The sequence below is a fragment of the Apodemus sylvaticus genome, chromosome 3 (assembly GCF_947179515.1).
Source record: "Apodemus sylvaticus chromosome 3, mApoSyl1.1, whole genome shotgun sequence".
Classification (NCBI taxonomy): Eukaryota; Metazoa; Chordata; class Mammalia; order Rodentia; family Muridae; genus Apodemus; species Apodemus sylvaticus.
In genome coordinates this window covers 126,926,281-126,947,123 of record NC_067474.1, presented here as the reverse complement: position 1 = coordinate 126,947,123, position 20,843 = coordinate 126,926,281, and the positions used below count along the sequence as shown (strand labels likewise).

General features: G+C 41.4%; 1 protein-coding gene across 1 annotated transcript in view; it reads right to left on the bottom strand.

Annotated features, from left to right (window-relative positions):
- Positions 1 to 20,843, bottom strand: part of Agbl4 (AGBL carboxypeptidase 4) — a 1,251,089-nt gene that overhangs the window by 86,963 nt on the left and 1,143,283 nt on the right. The window contains exon 9 of the mRNA XM_052175823.1: positions 5,809 to 5,920. Coding sequence (XP_052031783.1) covers positions 5,809 to 5,920 — 112 coding nt within the window. The remainder of the gene's footprint in view (positions 1 to 5,808; positions 5,921 to 20,843) is intronic.

Genomic DNA, 20,843 nt, shown 5'->3' with positions numbered 1-20,843 from the left:
CGAGCGGCTCAGGCTGTGTGGCTAGTTATGCAGCACAGTCTTTGTTGTGTGTGCTCCAATAAAGTGAAACTCCCTTGGTTAGGGGATGATTCCTTGCCTGACCATGGATGTCATTTCTAGTGGCAATTAATTAGGAAGGGGGACAAAGCTCCCAGACTTAAAATCCAAATGGGAAAGAAAGACCTGAATGAGTTTCCTTGGTCTTCACCCCAATAAAGGTAACAAATTGTTTAAGTGATGTCCCCAAACAAGTTAGATCAGTAGGAGGGGACAAGTTGGGGACTGGAAAGACAAGGAAACCAGAGCCAAGAAGAGTCTTTGGTGGTCAGAGGCAATGAATCTCAATGGCAGTTATGTAAGACAGAGTAGGCACGGAGTCTAAGGGTGGGTGAGTCACTGGAGATGGTATGAAGCTGGTGTATTCTAGGAAAGGCACTGGATGATGTCATCTTTGCTTCTGTCCCTGGGGGTTTGGGATGATCTTAGCAATTACTGCAAGTAAACTCAGGAGAAGGTTTGAGTCACCAGACCAGCTTCTCCGTCAGGGTGTGCAGTAATGGTGATACAGGGTGGCTTTGGTAGGCAAGGGTTTACATACCAAGGCTCATCATCTTCAGAGAAATCTAAAGCCAGGGAACAGAGAACCTAGGTTTACTCTGTCACTTGCTCAACATTTTTGCTGAGCACCTGCTCACTCAGTCAGAGCTCTGCTGAACACCAGGGACTCTGAGAAATTAGCCAGACTGCCCTCAGGGAAAAACCAATCACAGCCTGCAAACAAGAGTCACCCTCTGCAGAGGGAACTACTGCTGGAGCAGAACATGAAACACTTTGTATCTCAGCTTGAGGGTAGTCCTCTGGGTCAAACACACCCTTTCCAAGAGCATAAGTTAATATCAAATGGCCTCATTGGGGTGGAGAGTTCAGTGAGCCTGGGGCTAGGAAAGCTGCTTCTGAAACCAAGGCCACCACAGACTCTAGGACTGGAGGCTGTCAGGCTGTCATTGTCCACTGAGAAGGACATGGACCAGCTCATTCCAGGGACTGAAAGGACAGATTGTAGATTTTACTCCTACGTAACTTCAGACAGAGCACATCTAATGTCCTGTGTCACCTGTTACCTCTCTATTCACGCTAAGTTTCCTGGAATTACTGGGAAGGGTAGCATATCCTCAGTGTGCCCAAGTCAAACTCTGGGCATCCCACAAACCTCTTTCTCTCCCATTGGCTACAATCAGCAGTCCTCATGTTTCACTCTCTAATGTCTCTCATCGATCCCGCCTTTCTTTCCTCAGCCTACCAGCAGCAGGCTAACCAGTCATGGTTCTTCTAAAACAGAGGTTCTGTCACTCTGTTTAAACCCCCACATAAAATGAAGCCCACATTGCTCCCTGAGGCATACAGCTGTCTCTTTGTTCTTCTGTCTACCTCCAGGTCAGTCTCCCAAGTTTCCTCCCAGTCCAGGCAGACGCAGACTCTGGTGTTCTCTGCCCAGAAAGCTCTCCCCTCCCTGGGTTTCTTTCTTTCATCAATCCAGTGTTGCCTCTTACACCCTGTATCTCTCATCATAAAAGCTACTTAGAACAACTGCCTATGAAGCCTGTCTCCATGGGGCTGCAGTGGGGCGTCTGCTCCAGCAGGAATGGGGAGCAAATGATGGGCATCTGCACAGTCATGGAGTAAGAGCGATGCTCTGATCTCAGATGCTTCCGTTGATTCTCTGTGCAGAGCTACCAGACGAAGGGTGGCTTAGAACCAAGCCTGGCTGGATAGAGTATACATACATAGGGTTTCAGCTCTCAGAAGGTTGGAGCAGAAAGATTTTAAGTTTAATGCCAGCCTAGAGTATATATCAAGACTGTGCCAATAGAGGAAGGAAGGAAGGAAAGAAGGAAGGAAGGAAGGAAGGAAGGAAGGAAGGAAGGAAGGAAGGAAGGAGGGAGGGAATAAGGGAAGGAAGGAAGGAGGGAGGGAGAGAGGAGGTAAACAAACTTCTGGGCTCTGCAATGCTTACAGATGGACACAAAGGTACCTGTGGATTTCATTCAAACTGTGAATCCAAATCTGCCACATATCAGTACTGTACAAGGTGGCACACATCAGTAGTGTATTAGGTACCTTAGTAGGCTTTTAACAAAAGAGAATGTATAATTTATCATCCAAACCAGGGTGTTTTTAAAAGTACCGAGGGCATTCTTAAAAACATTGTAGGATAGACAACAAGGCCAAGGCTTAGGACCATTCTGCTTTTATTGTATTTGGTGCTTCTTTATTGTTGCTAAAGAACTCTGACACGATTGAAATATGCATTTACTTCTTTAATGCCTATTTCCTTACTACAGTGCACAATTTAGAGTTTTCTTACTATTAGAAATGCAATGCCTGGAATATAGAAATGTGGTCTATAAATATTTTGGGGAAGAAGGAAGAAAAGAACAGAGTCAAAGACTAAGCCTCAGATCTGCTCACAGCTGAAAGGAATAACCTGGTTGGCCCCTTATGAGTCCCTGAGCCCAGAACAGCCCAGCTGTTCCCACACTTTAGAGTTAGAGAAGTTTTGAGAGAATAAAAAAATGCTATATTAAGTGCTTCACCCCACAAAAAGGCAGTGAGGATGAAGGGAACAGGAAGGACAGTGTGGTATCAGGGATCCTGTAGGGAGTCGGCTCGACTCTTTATTAATGCCCTTCTTTGGGGTATAAATGTGGGCTTCTGGGAAGATGGTAGCTTATACTGTTGTCTTGGCAACCAAGCATACTTCCTGAGAGCTAAAGAGCTAATGACAAGTCAAGTGAATATGTGCCATTAGCAATGTCCTAATATCTCTACAGTTCAGTTCTGCTTAGGCTATGTTTTAGAACACAAATGACTATCTAGTTATTTGTGAGCAAATTGATAGCTTCTAATGATGATGGCTATTGCACGCTTGTCTCTTCCTTTTTAGTAATCTCAGCTGCTTTCCTTGGGCTCTATGGTGGTTTGAATAAGAATGGCCCTCATAGTTTCATCAATTTAAATGCATAGCGAGAGTGACACTTTAAGCTGAAGTAGGTATGTCCTTGTTGGAAGAAATGTGTCACTGGATGTAAGCTTTGAAGTTTCAGATGCCCAAGTTAGCCCCAATGGCTTTCTCTTCTGCTGCCTGCAGATCCAGATGTAGAACTCTCAGCTACTTCTCCAGTGTGATGCCATGCTTCCTGCCAAGATGAAAGTGGACTAAACCTCTGAAACCAACTGGAAGCCAAGTCTCAATTCGCTGTTTTCTTTTATAAGAATTGCCGTGATTGTGGTGTCTCTTTCCAGTAATACAACATTGACTAAAATAGTCCCTTTTCCTTTGGCTTCTTTCCCACTAGCTCATTTCTTTGGATTCATTTAAAACACCTTTGTCCAGGGATCTCACTATTTTGCATCTACTGACCCAGAACCCAGTTTTTCATGCCTTATGCCATCCTTTCTACAGATGACAGCTTTGTACCTACAAACAATATTACAATGGCACAACTGAGTGTGTCATATTCAACTCAAACCAATCCATCAAGAAGTTGCTGAATATTTTTAATATCCAGAGAGGGAAAATAAACTGTCCAGATATTCTCCTTGAGAAGGAGGTAGCTGAAGGGGGCTTTAAAAGGAGAGGATTGGGGGTCAAGGGAGTATGGCACAGTGGCTTGGGAAAGGGGGTGCCCAGGCAGGCCCCTGTCCAGGCACCTCTTCTCCCTGAGGGATCACACACACACAGGCATGGTATAGAATAGAGTTTATTCAGAGTAGGGGATGGGAGTTAGTGGGGGATATATATATATATATATATATATATATATATATATATATATATATAGAGAGAGAGAGAGAGAGAGAGAGAGAATATATATAGAGAGAGTAAAGAAGTGGAGTGGAGGCCAGCCATGACCACGTAGAGGGGGGAGAGCCCAAGGGGCAGAGAGGTGAGAGTATGTGGGAGAGCAGAGAGCAAAGAAAGAGAGGAGGGGCAAGTAGCCCCTCTTATAGTGGGCCAGATCTCTGGGACGGGGCATACCTGGCTATTGCCAGGTAGGTGTGGGGTGGAGCTTAGACAAAACACCAACAGTAGCAGCAGCAGAAGGCATGAAACTCTGCTGGGGAGACAAGAACGAGGGAGTCTCTAGTCTTGGAAGAACTAGTCTAGGGAGTCTCTGGGAAGTCTAGGGAGAACTCTGCAGACTATAGGTGCTTCCTGAGAAAACACAATGCAGCTCTCCTCTCTGAAAGGTATGGATATAGAATATCCTGGAGAAAGAAAAATAAGAAGGGGGTTGGATGCACATGGCTAGCTTCCAACTGTGCCGAGGATGAGCTGGAGAAGGAAGACACACACTAAAGTTGAGGCAAGACAAGCCCTTACACAGAAAGTGGGTTAGCAGAGAACCCAAGAAACAGTGCTGGGGCCAGTGGGATGGCTCAGTGGGGTGGCTTGGGGGCACTTGCCCCCATGTCTGAATTGGACTATCCAGCACCAAGATAGTGGAAGGAAGAATGGACTCACACAAAATGTCTTCTGTCCACCACATACATGCTGTGGAGAATGTCCATCTACACAGTCAAGGCAACAGTGTTGTACCTGAGGACCTACTTTGGCACTGATCTTTGTTCTAAGGTGTGTTTGTCTTTACACTCCTATTCACGCCACTCCCTCATGAGATACATTTTTTATTGCCACCTTCAGCAGAGTAAGCAGAACAGGGTACTCTAGTGGTCTCTGAAGTACCCCAACTCTGGAAACTTGCCTTAGCTACCACCATCTGCCACTTGATATGCACTTAAGGGACATCAAAGTCACACCATCACAATTGGGAAGGATTTGGATGTGGTTTTACTGGAATGTCATCCAAACAATCGAATATCCCCAATGTATCATTCTTAATAGTACAGCTTTGCTTCCCATTGAGTCTTTTCAGTAAGGGAAAGCTCCCAGGTCACATGCTCCATCCTGAAGCTGCTGTAACTTGCTACAAAGTTCTATTTCCCTATGGTCCTCCCCCTACCCATGCATGCTATCATTCGTGAGCACAAAGGTCAGCTATACCCTCTTGCTGATAACTCTTCAGAAGGAATGAATCTCACCTGTCTCCTTCTACAAATCCGCACTATCTTCTCTGGTTTTCACTGGCAACAACTTGCTTATCTGAGAAAACACAGTGTGGATTTGTCTATGTGTTTCCCTTCTTTCTTTTAGAACAGTAGGCTCTCTTCTCCAGTACCAGAGCCCAAATCCTACCACATGGGCCCTAACTCTATGCTATCTGTATACAATCTTGTTTCATTGGCCACTCCATTGTCCGTGCAAGTGTCCTCCAAACTAGGTCAGTTTTTTTAGGATTTGAAAATAAGAACAAATCAAGTAGAAGTGAAACTCATTAGGCAGAACACATGATAGCCATGTTCCCTATGTATGAAGTAGGCAATTTCTACACTCTTCACATATATTATTTATCACTGGTATTCCACTGGAGTCTCTGTTTTTCTTATACTAATTCAAGCTGCATTTATTTGACTTATCATCCAGGAACCTTGACAAGTAAGGATGTACTCCCATGTATTTCCACCACTTTATGATTACCACAACCGAGCCAATATTTGTGAGTGGTGGGGAAAAGAAAGGATTGGGAGAAGGCACTGGGTCTGTAAAATTCAGACATGTTCATGCTTACTATCTTCCTGATTTTGTTCTTGTAACCCTAATTTAGAGCTGCCTGAGGACTTCCCCATACAATCTTCCATTCCCAGATTCCATTCCTCAGCATCTGCTGAGGGCATCTTGCTACTCACTGGGTCATTGTACATCTTGATGATGAGCTGTTTCACTCCATGAAGGGTGGGGTGGGCCCATGGAGAGGGATCCAGCCAGTGACGATTCAGGTCAAACCCCATCAGGGAGCACCTAGACAAAGTCCAGACTAAGAGTCAGTATAGATGAGACAGGTTGAGCTTCCCACATACCCAATACAGCTAAGAGAGGGGAAGCCACTTACCTGTCACTTATTGTCTCCCAGAGAGAGCTGTAAGCAGTTTAATAGGATTTACTAATTTAGTGCTATCAACATTTAAGGTAAATTATATTGTGATTCCAAACTTATAGACGAAGACACAGAATTACAGAGAGGTTCAAAACTATTCCCATGGCACAGTCCCACTTTGATCCTTATGGACACAGGCACAACACCTAGTGCAGGCAAAAGAAATGATCAGGCCAGAGCCCCCAAGTTATTCGTTTGTGTTTCATACCTACTGCCAACCTATTAGTTCAAAAATGTACCACAATTTTTTATCACTTCTGCTGAGACCACCTGAGTTTGGTGATCTTCTTGTTTCCATCCTTGCCTCCTTCTATTCCAATCTTTCACACAATGGTCTCATCTTCTTTTTACATAAGTCAAACCTTTTCTCTAGTGCAATGGCTACCTATTACCTAGGGCATAAAAGCCCAGGTCTTTACACTAAGCTATGGGGCCCCCACATCATCTCTCACATTAGCCTTTTTGGTGTCAGCTGCTTTGTACCAGATACTACCCCTCTCATGTTTTTCCCACACAGCAGGCATTTCCTTCCTTAAGGACAGTGCCAGGTTGTTACTTTGCCCAAATGCTTGTCTGGGTACCTGAGTGACTCACTGTCTGGCTTATTTCAGTCTTTGCTCCAGTGTCACCTGGAACATGATGACTACCTAAACTCCCTTCCCTACATTCTCCCTTAATCATGCCACTGGGATGAGTATAATTATGACCTTGGCTCTACCTCTCTCTTCTCTTATTCCTGCATGTTTGTTTAACTTTGATTGAACTTGAGTAGGAGCACCTTCTCCAGGTACACTCTGTGCCTCCATACAGCATACAACTTCTCCAGTATAGTACAGGCTGCAAAACAGATTCCAAAACCATTATGCTTGCTCACACTTCAAATAGTTGGCTCCAGAATGAGTTTCTCTCACAGAGCTGACTATCTTGCCTTATTCAGATTTGTCTGTGGATGCCCATTTCTTAGAAAATAAAAGTTTGATCTTTGAAGATCTTTATTCATGTTCAAAAGGATGTTATCCAAATCAGCATCACTTGTCTCTGCATTACAGTGCCCATTCTTTTCCTTCCCTAGCACTCTGTCCCTCTAGTATAAGTTTAGCAACTGTGTTCCCTCTCTATTTCCCATACACAGTACAATTTTACTCTCGATCTGCTTATAACATGTACATTCCCAACTATCATTCTTCTTGGGAATAATAAAAACTCCATTGGAGACCTTCCTGCCTTTTAAGATATTTGAGAAAGAGATGGGGAGAATCGAGGAATGTTGAGGAAGTCCTGATAGGGACTCCATAGAAGGAGGAGGGGTGAAATGGGAAGAGCATTGAGTGCCTGGTAAAGCATTTTACTTACATCTTGTCTCCTGTTGCTGAATTTAGATCAGCCAAGTGTTGATACTGTCCTCTGGGATTACCAATCAAGAAAAAGACAACTAACATTTCTATCACCAATTCAGGTCCTGAGACTAACTACTTTACTAAGTACTAATGTTTTATTTAAATTAACCCTAATAGCAATACTATGAGGGAGGTCTTGTATTATTGTCTAGTGACTAGCTATAAAATCACTCTTAAGACTGACATATAGTTCTAAATATGGAAAGTAGAAAACCAAAGTCTCCTTTCTGTCAGGAGGTATCAACAAGCCTGATCTTGCTTGGGTAGTTAAGGTTGTTCTGATTATAATGGGTCTGTTGTATTTTATGAGACTTTTTAAAAATAAAATACAGTAGTGAATACCTGGGCTCAAACATTTTTAGTCGGAAGACCCTCACTATTATTTTAATTTCCTTGCCCACAGACATAATTTGGCTGTCTAGATCCTTTTGATTTAATTTTGGTACTTCATAAGTGCCTAGAAATTCATTCATTTATTTATTTATTTATTTATTTATTTATTTATTTATTTATTTATTTATTTATTAGATGTCCCAAGTTATTGGAACACAGACTTTCTGGTATGCACTGGTGACCCTCTGGATGACCACTGAGGCTGATACAGTTTCTTCATTTACACTTCACACTCAAGCAGGGGCTTCTCTGTTTTTTGGCTTGTTTGGCTAAAAGTTTGTCAATCTTGCTTACCTTCTCAAAAGAATCAGTGCTTTTCATTGTAATATTCTTTCTAATATTCTCTTTATTTCCATCTCAATAGTTTCTGCCTTGGAATTTTATTTCTTTCCATCTAAGATATAAACTGGTGATGGAGATGTTGTAAATAGCTTTAGAGTTGTCTTTTTCTTGCTTGGTAACCAGAGAGGCCAACACCAACACTTGGTTGATCTAAATACAGCAACTGGAGACAATATGTAAGTAAAATATATTTTACTTACATATTTACTTGCTGCTGTTGTAATTTTTAGCTTGTTCTTCCTTCTCTAAGACTATGAGAAATATCATCAAATTATCTAATTGAGATTTTTCTTTTTTTTCAATGTGTGTATTAATAATTATAACCCTTGTTAGAGGTTTTTATGTATTCCATAAATTGTTATGTCTTGTATTTTGATTTTTATTCAATTCTGGGAATTTTTAACTTTCTTTTCTGAAATAGTTGGGTGGGCTGCTCCATAGCTTTGCTTGCCACTCATTTCCAAATTAATCCCACCGTGAGTGAATAGGATACAAAGAATTCTTCCAGTGTTTGTGTCTCCATTACGGTTTGCTTGTGTCCTAAAATGTGATCTCTTTTAGGGAAAGCCACTTGAGCTGCTGAGCAGAATGTGTATTCTGACATTTATTTCTGCTTGTGGGAAAAAGTAGGCTACTGCAATCATTCACTGTTTCTATGTTTACTCTGCAACTTTATGTCCACACTGTTTTGAAATTGAAATGACTTGATGGTTGCTCTATGTTTAGAATTACTATACCATCTCGATACATTTTTATGATAACCATTACAAAGGCATCTTCTGTATCTCTTCTAATTTTAAGGTCTACATTGTTAGATATTAGCATATATCAGCCAGAATACTTCCTAGTTCTATTTGATTGAAAGGCCTATTACCATTCTTTTCTCTTTTTTCTCATCTTTGATATTAATGTTTTCTCAAAAGAGAGTATCTACTCAGAGTCTTGATCTATCCACCTATTCATGAAATTCTTAATATCTTCATCTGAAGTATTACTATTCTTGAGAACAAAGACAAAAAGACTCAGGTCCTTGGTGAATAGCTGGTAGAGCTGGATTCAAACCCAAGACTTCCAGGCTTTAAATAAAACCCATGCTGACCTAGAAAGTAACCAGTTTAGGCTAAGCTCTGTGTCTAAGTAAACTGAGGAAGAAAGACTGGCTTAGTGAACAAGCATGAATTGAGTTAAATGCAATGATTCAGCACAGTTGTATTGAGAATCTTCTGAACAAAGAAGCTCCTTGGTAGTATAGTTGATACAGTGGTTGGTAGCAGATGTCTCTGGTCCCAAGAATTTAGAAACTAACAGGAAAAAGATGTGCTTACTTATAACTATTTTTGGTTTTTTTTTGTTTTTGTTTTTTCTTTTTTTATTATATATTTTTATTTTCTATATTCTTTGTTTACATTCTAAATGATTTCCCCTTTCCCAGTTCCCCCCTGGCCATATGTCCCACTAACCTTCTTCTCTCCAACCATTCTCCAATCACCTCTCTCCTTTTTCTCTGTCCTGGTACTCCCCTCCAATGCTAGATCAAGCCTTTCTAGGATCAGGACCCTCTCCTTACTTCTTCATGGGAGTCATTTGTTACTCGTGCCTTGGGTATTCAGTGCTTCTGGACTAATTAATATCCACTTAGCAGAGATTGCATTCCATGTGTATTCTTTTATGATTGGGTTACCTCATTTAGGATGATATTTTCCAGATCCAACCATTTGCCTAAAAATTTCATGAATTCATTGTTTTTAATTGCTAAGTAGTATTCCATTGTGTAAATATACCACATTTTCTGTATCCATTCCTCCATTGAGGGACATCTGGGTTCTTTCCAGCTTCTGGCTATTATAAATAAGGCTGCTATGAACATAATGGAGCATGTGTCTTTATTGCATACTGGGGAATCCTTTGGGTATATGCCCAGGAGAGGTATAGCAGGGTCCTCCGGAAGTGTCATGTCCAGTTTTCTGAGGAACTGCCAGACTGATTTCCAAACTGGTTGTACCATCTTACAATCCCACCAGCAGTGGAGGAGTATTCCTCTTTGCCAACACCTGCTATCTCCTGAGTTTTTGACCTTAGCCATTCTGACTGGTGTGAGGTGAACTCTCAGGGTTGTTTTGATTTGCATTTCCCTAATGACTAATGATGGTGAGCATTTCTTAAGGTGCTTCTCAACCATCCGAATTTCTTCAGGTGAAAATTCTTTGTTTAGATCTGTACCCCATTTTTTTATAATAGGGTTATTTGGTTCCCTGGGGTCTAACTTCTTGAGTTCTTTGTATATATTGGATATTAGCCCTCTGTCAGATGTAGGGTTGTTGAAGATCTTTCCCAATTTGTTGGTTGCCGAGTTGTCCTTTTGATGGTGTCTTTTGCCTTACAGAAACTTTGTAATTTTATGAGGTCCCATTTGTCAATTCTTGATCTTAGAGCATAAGCTATTGGTGTTCCGTTCAGGAACTTTTCCCCTGTGCCCATGTCCTCAAGGGTTTTCCCCAGTTTCTTTTCTATTACTTTCAGTGTGTCTGGTTTTACATGGAGGTCCTTGATCCACTTGGAGTTGAGTTTAGTGCAAGGAGATAAGAATGAATCAATTCTCATTCTTCTGCATGCTGACCTCCAGTTGAACCAGCACCATTTGTTGAAAAGCCTATCTTTTTTCCACTGGATGTTTTCTGCTCCTTTGTTAAAGATCAAGTGACCATAGGTGTGTGGATTCATTTCTGGGTCTTCAATTCTATTCCATTGGTCCACTTGCCTGTCACTGTGCCAATACCATGCAGTTTTTAACACTATTGCTCTGTAGTATTGCTTGAGCTCTGGGATACTGATTACCCCAGAAGTTCTTTTATTGTTGAGAATAGTTATAGATATCCTGGGTTTTTGTTATTCCAGATGAATTTGAGAATTGCTTTTTCTAACTCTGTGAAGAACTGAGTTGGGATTTTGATGGGGATTGCGTTGAATCTGTAATTGCTTTTGGCAAGATGGCCATTTTAACTATATTAATCCTGCCAACCCACGAGACTGGAAGATTTTTCCATTTTCTGAGGTCTTCTTCGATTTCTTTCTTCAGAGACCTGAAGTTCTTGTCATATAAATCTTTCCTTGTTTGGTTAGAGTCACACCAAGATATTGTTCATGGCTATTGTGAAGGGTGTCATTTCCCTAACTTCTTTCTCAGCCTGCTTATCCTTTGAGTATAGGGAGACAACTGATTTGCTTGAGTTGATTTTATAACCAGCCACCTTGCTGAAGTTGTTTATCAGTTGTAGGAGTTTTCTGGTGAAGGTTTTCGGGTCACTTAAGTAGGCTATCATGTCATATGCAAATAGTGATAATTTGACTTCTTCCTTTCCAATTTGTATCCCTTTGATCTCCTTATGTTGTCTAATTGTTCTAGCTAGAACTTCAAGTACTATATTGAAAAGATATGGAGAGAGAGGACAGCCTTGTCTAGTCCCTGATTTTAGTGGGATTGCTTCAAGTTTCTCTCCATTTAGTTTGATGTTGGCTACTGGTTTGCTGTATATTGCTTTAACTATATTTAGGTATGGGCCTTGAATTCCTGTTCTTTCCAAGACTTTTAGCATGAAAGGATGCTGAATTTTGTCAAATGCTTTTTCAGCATCTAATGAAATGATCATATGGTTTTTTTCTTTGAGTTTGTTTATGTAGTGGATTGCATTGATGGATTTCCTTATATTGAACCATCCCTGCATCCCTGGGATGAAGCCTACTTGATCATGGTGGATGATCATTTTGATGTGTTCTTGGATTCGGTTGGCAAGAATTTTATTAAGTATTTTTGCATCGATATTCATAAGGGAAATTGGCCTGAAGTTCCCTTTCTTCGTTGGATCTTTGTGTGGTTTTGGTATCAGTGCAATTGTGGCTTCATAGAACGAGCTGAGTAGTGTTTCTTCTGTTTCTATTTTGTGGAATAGTTTGAAGAGTATTGGGGTTAGGTCTTCTATGAAGGTCTGATGGTATGTTGTCTGCCTCAGTGGGAAAGGATGTGCCTAATCTGGCAGAGACTTGATTTGCCTTGTGGGGGTGGGGTGCGGGGACTAGCTAGGGGGGACACTGGGGAATGAATACCACAGTCAGGCTACAGCTTTAGGAAAACCTCTGCTCCAGTTGTTGGGGGGACCCACATGGAGACTGAGCTGCATATCTGCTATATATGTGGCCTGGGGCCTTGTTCCAACTTGTGTATATTCTTTGGTTGATGGCTCAATCTCTGAGAGTTTCCAGGGGTCCATATTAATTGACCTGATTGACTCTATTGGTCTTCCTAGGGTTTCAAGCTGAACTCTAGCTTTTGTTTGGGGCTATAAGTCTTTCCATGTAGGTACTTTTTCTGCTTAAGGAGTTGGAGACCATGCTTATTACTTGAGCTGAATGTATTCCTAACCATCTGGGGGCTTTGGGCTAATTAATTGGAAATTCTAAGAAGATCCTGTATTATCTATTCCCTGATTTCTAGTCACCAAGCAGATGCATGACCTGAGTGCTGTGTGCACTAAGTTCTCTCAGCCCTCACTGAACATATAACAATTTGGACATTGGCGCACCATTAGTAAGAGTACTTTCCTGTAACCCATTGTTCTTCAGTGCTGGTTAGTTGTGTGCCTATTCCCTGTTCTCAACTGTGTCCACCCAGGCCATCAGCCTGCTCTAGGATACCCCTATGACCTAGAAGCCACACTCCCTTACTCCACTTTAGACAGCTCTATTTGGATATTCTCCCAGTTACTTCTTACATCAGGCTCAGCCCTGGCCTATGAGCTATACAGAATAGAAAGATTATAGTGAGGTAACCCAGACTCAAAAGATGAATCATGGTATGCACTCACTAATAAGTGGATATTAACCTAGAAAACTGGAATACCCAAAACATAATCCACACATCAAATGAGGTACAAGAAGAACGGAGGAGTGGCCCCTTGTTCTGGAAAGACTCAGTGAAGCAGTATTGAACAAAATCAGAACAGGGAAGTGGGAAGGGTTGGGTGGGAAAACAGGGGGAGGGAAGGGGACTGATGGGACTTTCGGAGAGTGGGGGTCCAGAGAAGGGGAAATCATTTGAAATGTAAATAAATATATCAATAAATTAAAAAAAGATAAAAAGAATATATCAAATTTTTTAAAAAAGAAATCCCTTTAGAAAATCCAAATTTAAAAAAAAAAGAAAGAAAGACTATATGGTAGAGACTGGGGGTTTTGGGACTGATACATGGGTTTACGTTTTGGTTGTCTGCCTTATCAGCTATGACCTTTACAAAATCTCATTTTAAATACTTCTTTGAGCTTCTGTCTTATCATAAGTATAATGAGGATAATAACCCTGACCTTCTAGATTATATACATGAACTAATGTATACAAATGCCCCAGTAAAACCCCCAGTATTGGGTAAACTAGAATAAATGATGGCCAAAGACAACAGTGGCCATGGTGATAATTGTAGCATCACTCAAATGATCTAAACTTAAATGTTACCTCTTTAAGGAGACCTGGGAGAAATCTACACTCCCTACAAATATGAGGTAGCTGCTTTTTCTTTGTCCCTGCAGCAACATTACTTCTCTAGCAGAGTAGCATTACAAGACACAGTCAGTGTTGGCTCTATTCTATTGAATCATCAATTGCCTGTATTTTTGTGCCTGACAAAGAGCCTATGTTATGATGAACACTGAGGAAATAATTACTGAATGGACATTTCCAATCTCATATGGTATACCTCTTATGAATCTAGCCAATGTAGGCAGGTTCTTTTCCCAAGTAAGAGTGAGTATTAAAGGCCACAGAAGATAAGCTATTTCACAGAAACAGCACACTAATATTCTATAGGGCCTGCACTAGAATCCTGCTACTTTTTCATGTGGTCCTCTTTTTTACTAATGCTGCTTTCAGAGTATCTCTTTGATTTTAAAAAAGAGTTAAATTCAAAACTGAATAAAGGGGCTGGAGAGATAGCCCCAGAGTCAGAGACCTTGAAGAAAATAATTATTTCCAGTAATGTTTATTCAAATTACAAAGATTTCTATTGTAGGAAACAGGTTAGCATCATCTGATTTTTTTGTTTTCTTTTGTTTGTTTTAATGTAAGCTTCTTTTTTAAAATTTACATTTACTTGTTTATGTGTGTGTGTGTGTGTGTGTGTATGTATGTGTGAGGGGGTATGTGTATAAGGGGCGTCTATCACAGCATGAATATGGAGATCAGAGGACAACTTTGTGGAGTTAGTTTCCTTTGTGCAACTTTACATGTGTTCTGGGGATTGATTAAGTTTTCAGGCTTGTACATCAAGCACCTTTATGTTCTGAGCCATCTTGCTGACTGACATAATTTTTAAAGTGTGCAGATGGTTATCACTGTCTTAACATTAATTGCATGCATTTCTCAAGATTGGAGACTTTCATAGGACTCAAAAATGGTAGTCAATGCATAAGAGAGTGCCCCAGGCAGAAAGTGCAACCATGCAAAGCTGGAAATGTGTGTTCTGCTGTGTTTCCTGCTGGCTACAGGGCCAGACAGCCAAGGTTCACAGTTCAGACTCTTTTCTGAAGACAGGGTGATGGAGACGTTGACTTCTGTCTCCTCCAGTTGCCAGTTTATAGTCACAGGATAAAAATCCAGTCTTTTTGCTTTTCTTCTAGTCTGGTTATTTTTAACATTAATTTTCATCATGAGTTTAGAATTAGGACTTATGTTCTAACATAGGGGCTATTCATGGTACCAGTAAGCTAAAACAGCTGACAGAACAATCCTAGAAATGAAAATATATAAAGGTCAGTTGACTACATACTATATCATTTCTTACTGTTGAGTTGGAAGCACTATTGACTATCTTTTCTTTCTTCTTCCAAACTATGAGCTAGCTGTATGAGGGCAGGGGTTATGTCCAAGTTCTTTGAGTGACGTCACTCCCCAAGACTATATAATCTACTCTAAGTGTCATGAGTATTATAGTGTCAGAGTAGTATATAATCTACTCTGTCTAAGTTTCAATATACATATTGAATGAATGAAAGGAATCATAAATGCATGAATAAATGCTCTGCAGGTCTATAAATAGACCTAGGATATTTCTTACATGGAGTTATGAGCAATATAACAGTCCTTCACTTAGTGACGGACTTCACTGCTGCCTTTGTTTGCACAAGTACACTCTAGAATGTTTGCACCCTAAGAAAATCACGTAGCACATTTCTCAGACCAGATTCTTCTTCTGAAGTGATAAATTGACCATAGTTTGAATACAGATGTCTGATGTATAGTGAACACACCCACAGTAGTCAATTGAGGTAGGTATTACTTATCCTTGTTTATAAGTGAGGAAAGAAAACTCCAAGAAGGATTTGACCTTGAGAAGGTCACTGATGACTAGGATATAGAGCTGGATTCAAACCAGACCTTGTTGATGCCACATGGCCCACAGCTTGGCTTTGAGGTCCCACTGTCTGTCTGTGTCTATGTTATCTGTGAAAGGAACACTGTGCCGCTCATTCACCTCTTCCTGTCCTTCCCACTTCCTTCTTTGTCCAACAGCAGAAACACACTGGTTTCAAAGAATGTCACACAAGTAGCTAATAAATAGTTCCATCTTGGGAAGGGCACTGCACCTCCTCCTTGTTGTAATGATGACAGTCAGAACGAGCAATGATTTCAATTGCCCTCTTTATGATTTCCTTTGTATTTCTTTTAAAAGATAGAGAAAAAACAGCATAGTGGCTCTAATCAGTCTTCTGAACACCATGAGGCTGCCTACTCCTGGGAGCATTGACATTGACAAGCAAAGATGTATGGGACATGAATGTAATTGTCCCCCAAACACAGCAGTTTTCTCAGCATTACCAATGAGTTGTATTGGATTAAGTATATTTGCACCAAAAGCAAAATAAATATTGCTTTATTTAATGCCACAAAAGGTTGGGATTCAATTGCCCTTGGCCTAAGGCAACTTCTAGCTCTATTGATTGGCCAGTGTCAAAATGCCAGACAATCTGTCATCAACAACTGCTGAAAAGTGCTTAGCAAGTGGGCTGTGCTCTGCTGTGCTACAGATAAATGCAGTGCCCTTTATGCCAAATAAGAAGAATCATAACACATTCACTCATCATCACACCAAGGTATTACGGCATTTCCCTCCCATCCCTTCGTAGATTAGCACTGTGATCAGGATGGTTGTGCTGGACAGGTTCATGTCAACTTGATACATGATAAAGTTGGATGAGAAGAGGGAACCTCAGTTAAGAAAATGTCTCCACAAGACTGGGCTGTAGACAAGCCTGCCTACATTTTCTTGATTAGTAATTGATGGGGAGGATCCATCCAATCATGATGATGCCATCCCTGGGTTAGTGGTCCTGGGTTCTATAAGAACTCAGGTAATGGAAACTATAGGGAGGAAGCCAGTAAGGAGCACCTCTCCATGCCCTCTGTATCAGCTCCTGTCTCCAGGCTCCTACCCTGTTTGAATTCCTGTCCTAATATCCTTCAATGATGAACAGTGAGTGCTGGGGAAGTGTAAGATAAATAAACCATTTCCTCCTCAACTTGCATTTTTGTTCATGGAGTTTCATCACAGCAACAGAAACACAAACTAGGACAATAGTGAAGACTTCAGAATCTTCTGAAGATGGCTAATAGCATGGCTTTCAAAATCAGAAAGATGTAGGTTTAAGACCTAGGTTTTCCTAGCTTTGTGACTTTGCACAAATTCATCTGTTTGTTAGAACACTTTCAAAACTAGTTAGAAGGAGAGAGAATGCACTTCACCCTCACTGAGTCATTGCTCTGCTAATAGAATCTCCACACAACTGATGTTTAGATGAGCCCATAAGTAGATGCTCAGATTGCTAGGGAGTTTACCCACAGTCCAACTAGGACAAGTAACAACAGTAGGACTTGGACCTAGCCCACCAGCTCCTAAGTTCTCAGTCTTTATTTCACTCTTTTGAAGTAGCCTTGGGAGTCAGGGGGAGATCCTAATAGACTGTCTCCCAGGTGAAAGATGAGTTCAACAGTCTTATTTTAAATGCATTTTTGTTAATTCTTTGAGAATTTCATATTCTATATTTTAATTATATTTGTCCTGCTTCTCTTCTTAACTCCCCGATTCCACCCTTATCTCCACACTTCAGCTTCATGTACCCTTGTCTTACACCCCCGAGATCTTGTTTGCAAATGGGGAAACTAAGTTTCAAATAGGAAACTAGTGTGAAGGTATCTATAGATGAATTGTTAAAAATTGCCCCTTTTCTCCTGACAAGGCACAAACTGAAGTCTCTTAGGTGGGCATCATACAAAATACGTGACACTTCAGTAAGACTTTGAACTTGGAGTAGAGTGTCAGCCTCCCTGACAGGAACCTTTGTGTGGTGTACAAACAGCATATCCATGTGAGTCCTTACCCTCCACTGCTTAGCAGCAAACCCAGAACTCTGGAATCTTACCTCTGAGTTGAGGGAAGGCCCTCATCCTTCAACAGAGGCCTTTTTATCAAAGTAATCTGGACAAGGGGCTGCTTAGATAATATTTCAGTAAAAGGATCCTCTCCAACCCCAGGCTTTCAGGGGCATTGTCTACCTACCGCTTATTCCTAGTAGACAAGGAAGAGCTTTGCTTTTGGGCATTGCAGAATGCTAGCCTCCAAGCATGACAGCATAACTATGATCATCAAAGTGTCTGTGACTGCTTGGAAGAGACCCTCAAAATTTTATCTGTTGGTGTTTCCTTATAGAAAGGGGTCATTACACCCTTACCTGAGATTTCATCCACTACCTCCTGAACCACCCTGCCAGCTATATGTAGTTTTGCTCCCACTACATATGATCTCATGGTCTCAGAAAGTATCAGAGTAAAGACTGTAGAAGGTTTCCCCAGAAAGAAGATTCTATCCTCACAGCCATGAGGAAGTCATTATCCATGATAGGATGAGACTTCTTGGTGGTTCTTCTGTTTCAGTTGACCTTGACTTTGATCAGTCTTCCGTGCCTTACTGGTAGAACGGGCTCTGTTTACATCTCCCGGGCAAAGCTCATGCAAAAATATAACTCTTCTTTTTCTGTGTAGAACATGGCTCCCAAGGGTCTCTCTCCCCCTCTCCTGTCTCCTGCTTGGAAGCACAACATACTGGGCTCTGGAGATTTCCCAGTATTGCAACCTAACACACCCTCAGAGATAGTCACCACCTATAAGAACTCAAAATTCGACCAAACGTTATCCATACCCTCACAGACAGGAAGCCTGGAGTCAAGAGTGAAGATGGGATTTGGCAAGGTCATGGGTTATGTGATAGCAGGTTTGAAAGTTTATTTCAGAATCAAGGGAATAGTTTTCTCTCCTTAAAAACATTGATAAAGTGTTTACTTTTTTTTTCTTTCAATCCTAAGGGGTGCCATTTTCGTAAGGAGCTCACTGGCCTTGAATTGCCTAGGAATTGAATTGAAACTAGGAATTGGCTATTGCAATTTCCTATGTGAAATGGGAAAGAATATATCCTTCATGTCTTTCTCATATATGAGCTGAAAAGTTCCTCACCTACCTGTTCTAAGGACCTGGAATCAAAATATGGATATAGGAGCTGTGTTGCCTGAGAAAATATTAGTTTGTCTATTATCTTTGTGGTTAGACTTTCCCTGAACAGGAAAGTGAAGATTTTCCCTCCTCAGAGGGTTGCTGTGAGGATCAAATGCCACAACCCTTATAAGATGCTGAGGACAACATCTAGTTTAAGGTGTGTGTTAAACACCTATTAGCAATTTGCAAGGCCTGATGTTTAGGGTCCTGTGCAGTCTGGTCCTCACTTCTTACCCTGTGCCACCAATCTGTACTCCATGCAAGGTAAGCATGGGTAAGGCTTATAAGCTAATTATGGAAAGGAGGTCCTTGATGTGATGACTGATAAAATTCCCCTTGAGTTTTGAGGCTTAATAAGCAGGAACAGTTCCTGAGCCTCTATTGTCTTTGCAGCTGGTGCCTTTTGCATAGAACACGAACTGCCCAGTGTATAGAGGCTATGGCCTTAAAAATGTGTACAGCCCACATATCATTCTCCAAGGGTCTTTATTCACTTAAGGCCCCAGGAGCTGGTATCAGAGTTGTAGTTCCTAGTAAGTGCCTGAGTTTTATTCCTTGATTGCTAGTAATCTCCAGAGACCATGTGCAGGAGACACAACTCCTCTGTGTGTATCAGCTTCCCCCTCTGCAGTAAGATGGGAGATAGGGATCTCCCTCCTTGGTTTAGGGCAGTTTGGAGTGATACACCCCCACCCAAACACACATTTCTCTCAATCTCAGTGGTGACTCTCATTCCCTATAGCAAAAGAAGGTCCTTCCTTTCCACCCCATTGCTATTCCTTCCTGTGGGAAGGGATGGGCTTGTCCGACGAGCCTACTCTAATAACTGAGCCTGTTGGGCCTAGCCTCCTCAGGAGAGTTTGGCATTTTGTTTGAGTTTGGCATTATGTCTTGAGTTTGCTCTTTTGTGTGGTTCTGGGGACCGAATCTGGACATGGTAGGCAAGTGTTCTACCTCAAGCTCTACCCTCAGCCCTGAGAGTGTTTGTTTTGGGGAGGTTTTGGATATGGATATGGAGCACTGCAGAAAATTTCCACATTGGCCTGCTCTTCTGCACATGATGTACTTTATGAACGGTGCTCACTTTCTCCTCTACTCATGGCTCATGGGATGTTGAATTTTGGGATAAACCAAATAGAAGTCAGTTTGGTCCACAGATGCAGACCATGTCTTTTAAATTTTGCCTTCATCAACAATAGAACTAGTATTTCTATCTCTGCCTTTCTGGTTCCTCCATTTCTTATAAATTAAGCAGTGAGATGAGAATGAAAGCAGAAGCCTATTACCTATCATCTCTTTAAGTTCGGTGGTATGAGACACAGCAGACACTGACAATGCCATCTGACAGCTCTGTTGGTTCAACCAATGCTCCACACTACTATAAACACTGTTTACGGTTATTTCTTCAGAGTATGTTACTGCTCTTTTCCTCTGGCCAATGTTTCCTCATCATTCAAGACTCCTCCCACATGTGATGTCCTTCAGGACATCCCCCTGACTGTCCCCATTCTACACTCCCACAGGAATTAAAGTGTGGGAATGTGACTTCTCAGCTCAGAATAGGCCAACCCTACCTCACATTCCTAGTGCTTGATAGCAAGTATGTGCTTGGTGAAGAAGGAAGGAAGGAAGAAAGGAAAGAAGAAAGGGAGGGAAGAAGGAAAGGAGGAAGGAAGAAAGGAAGGGGGAGGGAAGGGAGAGGGAGGAGGGAAAGTAGATGTAATGGAGGAAGGGAGACAGGAAAAACAGAAACAGAGGAAAGAACATATGTATTGGGAAGGCTTCTTAAGCAGATGCAGAGTGCCAGCAAAGGCCGTATCTTAGCAAGAATGGGCTGCTGAATGCCCTTGGAAAGAAGAGGAGATGTAGGAGGGAAGAGCATGAGAAGACTATGGAAGGATGCTTGGTAATACTTGCTCAGGATGAACATCTCAGGTACCTTCTGATGGTCATTGTGTACCACAGAAAGATCTTACACTGAGATCTTGTGCTAGGTGAGCAGTGGTTTAGAGACTAAGACCAGAATGATGACATTCTTGATTTCAGCCCATTGATTTGCTCCTTTAG